At 39.7% G+C, this 13380-nt stretch overlaps 1 protein-coding gene across 2 annotated transcripts; it reads right to left on the bottom strand.

The window, feature by feature from the left end:
- Positions 1 to 964: 964 nt before the first annotated feature.
- MTRF1 (mitochondrial translational release factor 1) lies at positions 965 to 12820 on the bottom strand. 2 transcript variants are annotated; one of them, XM_009584475.1, is made up of 9 exons: positions 12368 to 12820; positions 8392 to 8483; positions 7475 to 7556; positions 7139 to 7246; positions 6875 to 7047; positions 5571 to 5688; positions 4234 to 4370; positions 2527 to 2625; positions 965 to 1192 (listed from the first exon to the last, which is right to left on the bottom strand). In XM_009584475.1, the coding sequence occupies exons 1-9, from the start codon at positions 12801 to 12803 to the stop codon at positions 1070 to 1072; spliced, it is 1368 nt and encodes a 455-aa protein (XP_009582770.1). In that variant the 5' UTR covers positions 12804 to 12820; the 3' UTR covers positions 965 to 1069. The 2 variants fall into 2 exon arrangements, with proteins under 2 accessions (XP_009582770.1, XP_009582777.1); XM_009584482.1 differs by lacking the exon at positions 7139 to 7246 and having other exon boundaries at positions 6875 to 7014.
- Between the last annotated feature and the right edge of the window lie 560 nt (positions 12821 to 13380).

Raw genomic sequence — 13380 nt, 5'->3', positions numbered from 1 at the left:
AAAAGATTGTGCAGAGCAGCTTTATAGCATAACCTGAGAAGAGCAGGACAGAAAGAGAACACCGTGATCTAGCAAGTCAACCCAGTTCAGCAGAGCACTTGCATATTTTTGTGTAACGTTAAACATGTGAGTATTCCTGAATCGCTGCGTACAACTACTGACTGCCTACGCACGTGTGCCTGGCAGCATCCTGCACAACGTGCGCTTAGGTGAAAACATGAACGCAAGTCCTGTCAAAGCTGAGCGTGCTCTACAGATATCTGGATTGCCCTCAGAGACAGGCACACATTCCCAAAGGCATCAAGGCAGAAACTGAATTCCAGCGCTATCTGATTTGCTGAAATGCACCTACACTATGAACTCGTTTTCTCTGCCAAGAAGCAGGGAGCTGCCTGTTATCACTTCCAGAATCTCATCAACTTAATTTGAAACTAGAACATGTACTTTCGCACTCCACTGCAGCACGTGGTCCAGACCCACCCTAAGCTGACCCAAGAACGGCTGGAAGAAAGCTGACAGGCTTTTCTCTTAAGATTCTGGCTCCTTGCCCAAGATAACTCCCTTTGCTTTTGTATATTCACTCAGAAGAAATAAAGCATCATAATACAGAGTTATTTTTAAGGGACTACATTTAGGAAGCTCACCCAATCAATGGATAAAAATAAGTAGTATTCATGAGTCCAGATTCTAGATTATGTTTGGGGAGCTTAGGTTCTTTTACGTGGAGAGGAACATCGCCCACCCCCAAAACAAAATTTGCACTATGTGGTATTTCTTCTGCTCCATCACCATGATTCTGTATCTTTCCAGCCGCAATATGGTCAAGAGAAGGACCAGCTTAACAAAGCCATGCTGCCAAGACAGAAGGTATGTGCACACAGTAGTCCAAGCGTGTTCTTTTCTGCTAGGGCTGCTAAATTCAACGCATTTGCACCAAAACATAAAAAAGAGTAGTATCACACACTGAAAAACAGAGGCATAGATTTTAATCCATCTATCATCTAACAAATGCATCCATTTTATTTTGCTACTGAACACAACATGTCAGCTTTAACCCTTCACAAGGTCTTCAGCAGCCTCCTCCTTCTAAAGCCTGCAAATTTTCTAGATACTCGGTGACAGCCTCTATCTCTGCAAACTCCAGTAGTCTGTTGATTAACTTATCCAGTGCTTCTTTCCCACTTAGAATTTCCTATGAAAAAAATAACAACAGACAAAAGCATTACTGACTGTACATCAGTATTATTCTGAAACGCTGACTACTCAAACGAGGAGCTCCTGGAATGCACTTTGCCTGAAGTCTTATCCTAGCGCATCCACTTGCTCGTCTTTGCGGCTCCCCGGTGAAAGCAACATGGTGTGGTGCACAGCGGCGGGACTTCTGCCGGCTGCCTGTGAAAAGCACACTGATTCTGGCAGCAACAAAAGGAGCTACTGGTGCCTTCCTGCCATGCTTCCACGTAACCCGTGCGTTTACATGAAAACCCCCTAGCAAGAACAATCAAGGATTGAAGGTTCTAATTCAAATACTGTTGCTCATGCCAAGAACCAGTTTGTTTTGCAAGCAAAGCTCAAGTAGCTTTTGTTAGGCAGTTACGGTTTCAGTTTCACTCAAGAAAAGTAACAAGCTCCCAACACTAAGTAACTGAAAAGCTTGACTAACAAAAGCCATTTTTATACAGTCATGGAACTTCTTCCCATTCTCCTCCACCATGGTATTTGTGTAGCTATTCCCCACTCCATTAAATATGAACCATTCCATATTCAGCATGCCCTGTGTTCGCTGAAGTTACCCAGGATATCTGTGGGTACAGTTCGAAAAGTGTTGCTTCCTATGCAACAGCACTTACAGTAAACTGCATACCTGAGCCAAAATAGTGAAGGGTTACCCTAAATTTTGTCCTAAAATTCAAAACATTTTCCATAAATTTAATACACAGAAATCCATTTCCCTGTAAAAAAACAGTAAATAAGTAAGATTCAAGCCATATGTAGAGATTCACTCAGAAATAAAATACCAGGTAATCTTAAAATGAAAGCATTCAGATTCAGTTTCTTTTAACTGTAGCTTGCGAGGCAAACATAAAGAAAAGTTTTCCTCTTTCTTCAGCATTAAAGAGAGAAGGAAAGATTTGGCTTAACTAAAAAAAAGTTCTTCTTGTCAGTTTTTTCTTTTGGCTGTACTAAGCTTTGAGAATCTCGAATTTCACTTGTCCAGTTTGGCCAAGGGACTCACGGAGTTCACAAATGAGGACTACACTCTTGATCATTTTTCACTAGTATAGTAGGAGAAAAATACACAGCAGAAGCAGGCCAGTGAGTTATATCCTGTGCCAGTCACCTTAATGTACTCTACAACACGTCAGAAAAGAAAGTTCAAGCTTTCTAAATCTACGATGTTCTGTCAGAGCACAACTGGCTGGCTGATTTCCTCATATATATTAAATTGTTTTCACTAAGTTAATTTTTTCTTCTTATGGTACACCTAAGTATCTAACTTTAAAAACTCTCATAAGCAACCATTACCTTGATATTGCGTGCATCATACGAGATCCTGTGGTCAGTGACTCTGTCCTGGGTGAAGTTGTAGGTACGAATTCTCTCTGACTGGGCTCTTGTTCCCAACTGTAGTGAAGCAGCAAAAACCAAATTCTACTATATTATGTTTTCTAAAAAAAAATCAAATACTACTCTAAAACAGAATAAACTTTAATGGACCTGTTACACCTACAAACCTAGCAGTCACTGGCTTAGCATATGCGTTTTTTTAAATATTGTGGCATTACTAAACTGTATTATTTGTGATCTGTATCACAGACCAAGTTTTAACACCCTCCAGTACACTTCTGTTCCAGCTCTGTGGCTGGAAGAATTACGTAACTCTTCAAAGTCACGTAAGGCAAGAGATATGTCTATACGTGTCCTTAGTTCAAAAATGTAAGTGTGTTTTTCTTTCTTGGCGATTGTAGCTCCCACAAAAAATAATGAGAGTGGGCACCATTAATAACAGAAGCAGCACAGTCAACGTGTGACAAAGCAGTTCTGCTAATGTTTGGCTGTCAGAAATTAGCACTGGAAGAGGAGTAAATTGAGAACATGAAGAGAACTCCTCTAGTGGTAAAGCGCAAGAGTGCAAGCAATGCTAAGTTTTAAAACAGAACTCCAAATGTAGCACTGTTGTGTGGTTAAACTCTTTATTAAAAAGGAGAATTAAATGCTAAAAACTGCTTGGAGAAATGGGCGTCTTCTTCCATGGGCTTTTTTGAAAATTTCATCTGCACCCACATGTGTATTTCAAAACAAGGAATTTATTGCATATATTCTGAAACATTAGGAAAGGTAATTTACTTTTGCCTGGTTTTCTGTAGTATTCATATAAATGTATATCTAAGTTCTTTACGCAGCTTTGAAGGCTCTCAAGCTAAAATTAGTAACAAAAGATAAATGGCTTGCTGCTTACAATGACTGGGTTAATAATCTGCAGGAACAATACACTTAAATGCAACCTGAAATTAGTGATTAAATAGCTAAGCTGGAAACTTTGGAGTAGTGAATAATTCTCTAATTCTGAAGTATTTTTACTCCTGTTGATCACTGTTGAAGTTTGCACCACAAATGGGAAAATACTCAAAGAATGGGAAAAGAATGATCGCACATTTCAAGAGAAAAACACACTTTGCAGCATAACTTGAGGTCACTCTTTTATGGAAGGTGTTTCTTCCTTAAAAGGTTACCTAAACCATATCAGATAAACTGCTACCTAACTGCGAAGTGGCAGGACTGTTTATATACTTGTTTCTTTCAAAAGCTCTGTATGATCTTACAAATACTCTAGTTTAGAAACAGGTTAAAATACAACTTTGAGAACTTCTGATCCTAGTTTTCATGGAAAATAACTTTTTACTGATGCTCTATTTGTGTAACTCTGGCCCTAATAGGGGGATTCAATACATGATGTTGAGTGCTGCCTTTTGGATAATTCCAGCTAGTCTTTTGACTCTTTTCTTTCAGCTACAGTAGATGTCTCTTTTTCATTGCCTGAGAGGTCTACACTAGCATTGAACTGGGATAAGTAAAAAACAGACTTACCATTTTAAAATACAAGATTCTGCTTTGTAAGCACACTGGGTTAGACAAACACGCTCACTTGCTCTGTCACTGTCACTCAAAAAGATCAGAAACAAATCTACAACATCGCACCCTCTCCAAATTTCAGCAATCACATGTTCTCACCTGCAGTTTTCTGGCACTCTGCTCTTGACTTAGTTGTTTTTCAATGATCTGCTGGTACAGCTTAGCTCTCAGCGTCTGCAGAGCTATTTCCTTGTTCGTCTGCTGTGATCGCTCCTGCTGGCACTCAACTGCTAGTCCTTCACAGAGGGATTCAGGAGAGCTCAGATCAAAAGTCCATTATAACAAAGAACAAACAAGCTAAATCAATTCTAACACATTAGGCAAATGAAACCTTCTAGAGTGCTGGCTCGTAGGGTCTTTCAGCTGTAGGATAAAAAGTCATTTTAACACACTGGCCAAAACCGTTCGTATGTTTTTAAACTCTTCACAGCTGCACCAGGGGCTTTGTTCAGTGCTACAGAAAAGTTGGGGATATTTTAGAATTTCCTGAAGCAAACGAGTTTCTGACATTGCCAGAAAACGGGTTCGCTCCAATTAGCTATCACATGTTAAAAATGTAATTTGCACAGTCTACAGAAGCATGTTTAAAACAGTGTAACACAAGTTTTTAAAGTCTTAGTCTAGATAAGCTCTTGGAGACTGGAGAATTCATTATTCTAGCAGAGAAGGGTGTCTAAACAATACTGGAGAGTCTTGAACTTAATTATGAATAATGAAATAAAGTAAAATAAAGGTCTTTAAAAGAAATTTAGTATTTATTTTTACTTCTCATTTGATTTCTGAAATAAAAAGGCATATAGGAAACAGCTGTTTTCAGGTCACTGCTGGAATTTCCTGTGCCCAAAGACATTCTGCATCTGGACAGATAGAAGCCCGCTGAATTTCAATAAAAACAAATCCTGAGAAAGATGGAGTGGTCCAGTATATACACTACCTTCCCATCAATATACATTTTCCTTCCTATTCAACATATGATCGCATTATCTAGTGCTGAATGAAAATCTTCAAGTCTCCTTTTTTCTCAGTCTTGTAACTACACAGGTTCCAGCTAGGCAAAGCACACCCTTGGTTGCCAATGGCCGTTATTCCCAAAGGTACAGAGCACACAGCATGAATTATTTACATCTTCCATCCCATCCCTGTCACGCTCCATTTGTTCTTTCATCCTTCAAAGACAGGGCATTCATTAAATGCTCCCTCTGAAGACAAAACTGGCATAATAGCAACATGCTGACCATTGTGCCACTGGTACATATCCCTTTTCTCACACGCTGCCTTGCTAGAAGAGGGGCAGAACAAGAAGGAGCTACCTCCTTTTTTTGGTGTAAGGCCCAACCCTGCAAACTCACTCTAAGAGACAACTTGCAGGATCACAAGCTTTCTCTTCAGGGTACAGATTTAAGGTGATTAGAAGTATGAAATACAGCCAGACTTACCTGTGGGAAGGTGTACAATTCTCACAGCGCTATCAGTTTTGTTAACATGTTGCCCTCCTGCTCCTTTGGCCCTGAATGTATCTATACGCAAATCTTTGGGATCCACTTTAACATCAACCTAGAATCAAAGAAAATTACTACTTTCTAATTTACTACTTTCTTTCTAAAAGTATTTTGAATGTCAATGATAATCAGTGTAAAAAAGATCACTTCTCAAAAAATTGCTCTTTTACAACTGTTCCTGAGTAACAGCTGTAAGTATTATACTTTAAAAAAATGCAGTGTCAAATATCTCTGCAAAGCAAGTGATGCTTTAAATATTTCACTTATTTTTTCAAACTCTCACTCCAGGTCCTTCACAAAACAAGGTAGGCGTGTGTGTGAAACAAAAGAAAATCAAAAACTTTTTGTAAAACCACTAGCTTTGGCAGGGAGACTAAGAAATAAGCAAATAATCAAAAACTACTTCTAAACAGCAGTGCAAGGATCCTGTTCATGAGTCAAACCTGAATGATTCTTGCAACAGTGCTTAAAAAAATCTAACTGAGGGAAAACTGGGTGCATCCAGATCCAAGTAAGGATTGCAGCATTGGAAATAGAGTCCATGATGATCTGGACCATAGTTTGAGCTCAGTGGATGGGAAAGGAACATTCAGATCTGATCAATGTTGCAAGGAAAGCATTACAATCAAGCAGAAGAACTTACAGGGAAAGCCTACAGGAGCTGTTTTTGTTTATTTTGTGTGTAAATTTCTGGTTTAAGTGAGAACTGTCGGTATCAGTGAGATCTCAGAAAGACTAGCCAACACAGTACTCATTCAAATTCAAAGCAGACTGTCCTTGATTTAACAGAGAAGCACACCCGTAATTTAAATGAAACCAAAAAAATCAAAAGGACCTGCGTAATCACATTAGTATGCAACACTGAATATTTTCTTGGATATATTCCCATGTCTCAATATATGACGTAATTTAAAATTGGCATATTCATAGCAGTCAGCTTTGTGAGTGTTGGGGTTGGAATACTCATTGAAACGATCATTGACTTATATGCCATTTTGGCAATAGCAAGTCTCCGCAAAGTTGCTTCTGATGACCCATTTAAACATATAAGGTACAAAGCCAAGGACTATCACCTTCCAGAGTCAGAGAACTTGTGGTTCACCTGTTGGGACTTGCACAAAGCACTTGGGTAGCAATAAAATCCCAAAACAGTAACATGGTTTTAAATAACACCTACTCCAATGCCAAAATGGGTGAGCAGGGATATACCGCCTTACCACCCTGATTAACAGTTAGTTTACCTCCTCTGGCTGAGGAAGGACAATAACTGACATTGTCCCAGTGTGAATACGCTGCATTCTTGATGATAGGCCCGTCTCAGGGATTCGCTGGACTCGATGAGTCCCTCCTTCGTATTTCAGATGCCTGTAGACATCATCTCCTGAAATATGAGCAGCGGCATGATGCAACCCACCTAGAGAGATAAATAATGTGTGACAAATATAGCACAGAAACACTGCTTTTCATTTCATTGTCTTAGTGGAATGTCTGAAGAACTACTATACCTATCTCAGCTGGCGTATAGTTCACAATGTCAAAGGTCCAACGTTTATAGTCTGCATAGTTCTGGTACATCTCAAACATTTCTTTAGTGAACTGTTGGCAGATGTCTCCTAAAAATATAAAGGCGCTACAACATAAATAGCAGTTCACAAAATGGCAACCACCAGTCTTCAGATTTAGCTGCAATTCTAAACAGTCATTAGACAGATTAATACTCTTCTTTAGAAAGTATTACTTTATACCATTAAAGTATAAGGCGGCATTAAGAATAACCCGTAAGAGGTTTAATAAAGTTGGATGGAGGTTGAAGTAATCTTTACTGTGGGGACTTTGCTGACCTCCAGTTGTTCTGCCAGCTGTCACTTCTAATATGACATGACTTCTATCGTATTTTTCCTTCGGCACTAGAAGCTGGAAAAGCTGAAAAGGAAAAAAAAAAAGTCATTATCTCCTTCATGACTCTGTATCTCCTCTCAATCAAATTTACAGCCAGCCTTCACAATTGCCACAGCCTCAGCACACACAACCACTGATTTCTTTTGGCAAACTAGTAAGTAGGACTAAAAACTGTCCAGTGGCCATTGCAACTGAGTGCAGTCAGTGTGGAAATGGGATATGCTGGTGCATCCGCAGGAAAGCTAGCTGAAAATTCGATCTTGCACAGCCAGGTGCCAGGTCACCCACTCCGGCTCCAACTACCTATGAACACAAAGTTATTAGCTATAACCTGGCCAATCTCTACATTAATCTTATTTTTCAGAAAGTCCCATTTCATATTATTTCAATCTGAATGTAGAAATGAGCCCAAACATAGATCTCTCCACTGAATCGTTTCAGCTTCTCTGCTTATAATTAATTTCCCCACTCATGGGGTGCTGTCAGCTGAAAAGAAAATGAAAGACTGCAAGTTCCAATCAGAAATCTTTCAAGAATGCATGCTCCACTGCCACAAACAGTTACAAGGATTGTCATGTCAAGTCTCAATAGCACAGAGTCACCATTTTTTTAATCCCTTTCAGCATCTACAGACAGACAAGCAAGCAAGCAAAAATGACTAAAATAATAAGCTTCTAAGACACAATTGTCAGTAAGAAGCTTACTAATAATTAATGTTGCCACTTCTTTTCAGGGAGAATACAGAAGCTGGACTTCTGTTTCATTAAATGCAAGCGTCAGAGTCTATTGGTAAGATCACAAAGGAACATTTTTCTGACATCTTTATTTACAAAGCTGTATAATTTTACCTCAGGCTCACCTTTCTGCACAACATGTTGATTTTTTTATCCAGGGTTTCCTTCTCTTCTAAGGCAAGCTCTAGAAGTTGTTTCTCATCTCTGCTGTCTAGCTCTAAATTCCAACAACAGGAATAGATGTTAGCCAATCTCACCTAGCTTAGAGCAAATTGTAATACAGCTGTCCAAAGACATGATTGCAGCACATAAAAGCTTGCAGTTGCATTTTGCCGGCATGAAATATCAAATAAGAGCAGCGCAAGCCAGGATGCATATTGCTTACTAAATGATCGTATTTTTCAGGGGTGCTGGAAGGAGTAGCGGATACCTTACCTCTCAATCTCCAGCTTATGGCTCAAAGTCTGTGTCAAGCAGATGCCAGTCCCACCTGGCAATTACTCACTCTCAGTTATACTGATGGTTATGTCACACAGATTGACAGTCCAGGAGTAAATCCACAAACGGATTTGACAAAATACGTCAAAAACATGCCTGGAGACAAGAAGTGCCTCAGTTTCCCTTACTATAATTCTTCATGCAACAAAATTTGTTGTTTCTAGACTTGCCCAGAAACACCCATATATTCAACAATTTGTAGCCAACTCATTAAGGTGAGCATTACAAATACAGGTATGATGATAATAATGAGGTTTCTAACCCTCTGTCTCCTGATATTCAAGAGATCAATGAGATGTGGGAGTTATGGATGCAAGTCATCAGGATGTGGGAGACCTCACTTCGACTCTTTGCTTTGCTTAGGGAGATTCCCTTCCCCTCTCTTCAGCACGTGAGACCACAATCTGGATGACCGTGTCCAGTTTTGAGCTCCCTAGTACATGAAAGGCATGGAAATACTGGAGTGAGTCTAGTTGAGAACCACCAAGACGGTCAAGGGCTGGCGCAAAGGATGTATAAGAGGCTGAGAAAATTGTCTTTGTTCAGCTTGAAGAAAAGCAGGCGGAGGGGAGGTTTTATTGTTGTGGACAACTACCTAACAGACAGACATCAAAAAGATGGAGACAGACTTCATATATCATGATAAAAGGAGACATAAGCTGGAATACGGGAAATTCTGATTAGATATTAGGAAAACTGAGGGTGGTCAGACACTGGAACAGGGACTTAGAGAGGTTGTAGGATCTTTATCCTCGGATATATTCCAAACTCAACTGGACAAGGCCCTGGGCAACCTGCTCTAACTGGTCCTGCTTTGAGTAGGACATCAGACCAAATGACCTTCAGACGTTCCCTTCAAACAAAATTATTCGATGATTCTGTGATTAGATTGCCCCTTCCCACATTTTAGAGCTTACTACCAAAGTAGGAAACATTCTTGGGTAAAGCTAGCAGAAACTCCAAACCTTTTGTGCTAGGAAGGCTCCAGTTTACAATAATTAAAGATGCTGATCAGTTAGCATTAGATTATGCACTAAGCAGAAACTTGGAAGACAGCTGGAGTCAAGCGGAAAATCTACCACTGCCAAAATAGGAAGCACCTCTCCTTTTCATCTTTCTTCCCACTGTTCTACCAGCTGAGGATTGGCTCTGTCACTCATCTCATCAGAAAGTAAACCAATTCAACTTACCGAAAGAAAACAACAGTTCTGGTTAAATAAATGCACATATTTTACCATCCCAAGTTGAACTAGATTTAATTTACCACTGGACAATTACCAGCACGAATGGGGCAAGAGCTTTGAACAGCTGGGAGTGAGAGCGAGGGGAGAAAGCAACAAAGAGGAGGAGAAAGTCTTACGCCTTCTTGCCAGCATGGCAGGAAACCATAGGTTTGCCTCAGATGCGGCATAAAACCTGACACTCAGTAACTAAATGCATCTCCTCGCCTTGCATGACCAGTTGCCTAAGCTCGATTCTGCGGCAGGAATCGGGTATCTCAAAGGCAGGCGCAAGGACTGCGGGCTCCCCATCTCTGGGCATCTGGAGCCTGGTTCCCGTCCACAGCAGCTGATACACACACACATTTACTGGTGGCCTCAGCAGCGAGTCTTAAGAACTAAGTGGGCTGGGATGTTGAACCAGCTTTGTATATTGGGCAAGGACAGCAGCAGCTCCTCCGTATCACAGTTTTTAATTTATGCTCTGGGTTTTTTTCCTTAAATAAAAGATGTCAGATCAACACCTGAACCTGGCATCCCTTGTACATAAGGCAAGAACTGTATAAATTTCCCTATCGGTACGTCACAACTCCAACCCAAAGCTGGTACTGAATCAAAGGCTGGTCCAAAAAGCATCATTATTGATTAGTTAGACAAACAGTATCAAATTAACTACTGTCAGCAGAGATGAAAGAATGGTCGGGTGGTGACCAACAAGCTTAAGGTTCAAAGGATGGGTGTCCCATTCCTACCTCCCTGCAAACCTGACATTTAAGAATTCACTTAATCTACCCTGTGACTCACATCACCAATGGCAAACTGGGAAATAATATTTTTCTGCTTCACTGAGTGTTGCAAATATAAAATCCTATAGCAATTGTGAGGAATTCAGGTACTACGGAGAAGAGAGTCAGTTAGGGAGCTAACTGGAAAACAGAGCAGTCAAATGAAAGGAACATCTGTGTTTTAACTTGGCCACGTGATAAACAGTACAGAAAGAATAATTTGGCTCCATTTAATTAACTTCCTGGCTGTAATTTTCTTTCATTCTTTTCTTTTCCCTTCTTTCAACTAGAACTCACTCCATTCATCCACATTGTAATTTATGGAATTAGAAAAATTCTTCATTATATTTACTTGATCCAAAAATAGCCTTTTTAAGTTGAAGTATGAATTTTCCAGTGTTTTCTTAATACTTTCTAATTTTTCCAAGAACATTTCTTTTTCAGTGTTAAATTTTTGTCCCTCCTCACCTTCACTCCTTTTCCTCTTTCTCCAGTGAAGAGAACTTGAGACGGCTGAGGATTAAAACATTTTCAATAACCACCATTTTTTCCAAAAAAACACACATCTATTTATTTCTAAAACTAAAGAATACAGATGTTTTCTACCTTTCTAAACAAGTTACATTTTTACCAGCTTTATTTCAACATGGCTTTTACTGTTTTATCAACACCCCTTCGTTCTCTCTCTGAAAAGCACCATGAATTTTCATCCTCCTCCATTTACACTGCTGCCTACCCATTACTCCTGTCCTTTGCTTCTTTAACGTAAGCCCCATTCTCTCCAGGCCAATGTTTCCCTCTCTTGGCTTAATAGCTATCGGTGTAGCACAATGGATGACATTTTTTCTTTCCTACTGTGTGCAGCTCCTCACACTTCTAACAATGTTTTTTTCTCAAAATGTTACACCATTACTTAGTCTGTAAATTCTTTTACTCCCTGTGTATTTTCTTATTCCTGAACGGTATCAAAAACAGTCACAATTTTTAATTCTTTTTTACCCCAACTCCTACTGTAGCAGAGTATTGAAAAGCAGCAGCTTCAATAACCATCAATTTTTATTCATTTAAGGACTCCGCAAATATTTTTAAAGAAATGCTAGCTTTTGCCATTTAAATTGGAAACTGACAATTCAGGGCCTAATGAAAGTTCATGTAATTTGCTCAATAAGTATCAGTGAACTGGCTAGATGGAATCCCATTTTAAATAACATGAGTGAAGTCTGCATCTATCAAATGTATTAGCCTCGCTAAATTTGTTTCCTTCAGTTCACACTGCTCTTGGTTCTACCAAAAAACAACCTTAAAACAAACATTTCCAAACTATTTCTGCTAGTCGGATAGCCCTGAGATTCCAGACGATCCCTACTCTCCCAAGTTGGCTGTATTAAGACCTCAAACTGAAGGGAGGTGAGATGAAAAATGGAAGAATGTGGCTGGATGCAGAAAGCAGCACGCAAGGTCCCAGGAGCAGACAGGACCAGAGAGTGTTCCAGGGCTGGCTTAACTTATTTGAAAACTTTTCTCAAAGGCTGCGCAATGAAGTTTATCGCAAGCAAACTCACTGTTTTGAAAGAAGTAAGTAGATGTGTTCTTCTTACCTCTGCACATAGCTTCTAACTCCTGAACTTCTTTTTCAGCCTCTTTGATTTCTTGAAACGCAGCTGCAATGGGGGACAGATCAGCACATCTTCTCCGCAGGGTTCTTTGCTCAAAGTCATTTACTGAGTCAGCGTCTAACAGATGGCTAACCTGCTGGTATTCCTTGCTTAGAGTCTCCAGATACTTCTGCACAGCCTCATGCTTCCACAGTGCTCGAGAATCCTGATGTTTTTTCCTATGCCGACTATTAAAAGACAGAGTCCATCTAGCTGTGTCCAATAAATAGTTTGGCCTCCAAAATCCACAGTTGTGCAGTCCCACCACATAACCTATCTTCTTTGCAGCAGGAGGGAGAAGACAGCTGTGAAGCTGACTGTGACAGTAGCAATTGGCAAGCAGGCTCTTAAAAAGAAAGACACTTTGGAAAGGTTTCATTTTGTTTCTTATTTTTCCACCACCTGAAATGAAAAGTAGACAGTACACGGATCACTGTTATTATCTAGAAAAAGAGAGCATTCTATTAAAAAAAACAAAACCAAACCCAAACAAACACAAGAACTGTATCAGGTCCAAATCCTGTTCTTGATTACACCAACACAAATGCAACTATCGTGCACAAAACTATTCCTGTTTTAGTCCTGGTTTAAACCAGAAATTCTTATCAGCACCATTATACTGACTGAGGGTTGGAAAAGGTCTCTTCCCCCACCTCCTCAAACAGCTTATTTATGCTGTGGAAAAGCTACTGTAGATGCGGCTTTACAGACAATAGCTTCATTTTGCCATACGTCTCATTGGAAAAATACAACCATTTCATGTCTTACTGGCGAAAGAAAAATGTTGCTCAGAGAAGAAAAATCTATACCAGAGGTGCAGAATTATATATAGAGAATGTATGAAATGTTCAGAATTAATGTGCAAAATTATACCCACTACCATAACAAGATACAACTTTAGCAGGAGGACATTAGTAACATCGAGCTGACCTTGCAACAGATTAGTCAATGGGACT

Source organism: Fulmarus glacialis, unplaced genomic scaffold, assembly GCF_000690835.1.
Source record: "Fulmarus glacialis isolate BGI_N327 unplaced genomic scaffold, ASM69083v1 scaffold29570, whole genome shotgun sequence".
NCBI classification, from domain to species: Eukaryota; Metazoa; Chordata; class Aves; order Procellariiformes; family Procellariidae; genus Fulmarus; species Fulmarus glacialis.
Note: the sequence above shows the minus strand (reverse complement) of the source record. Positions and strands in the feature narration are given on the sequence as shown.

Excerpts from the sequence above, each read along its gene's own strand:
- MTRF1 (XM_009584475.1), bottom strand. The coding sequence starts at position 12,803 with ATGAAACCTTTCCAAAGTGTCTTTCTTTTTAAGAGCCTGCTTGCCAAT. Across the intron at positions 7,048-7,138 it reads CTATACGCCAGCTGAGATAG|GTGGGTTGCATCATGCCGCT; the intron begins GTATAGTAGTTC and ends TTATCTCTCTAG. Across the intron at positions 5,689-6,874 it reads TCCTTCCTCAGCCAGAGGAG|GTTGATGTTAAAGTGGATCC; the intron begins GTAAACTAACTG and ends CTTTGATTCTAG.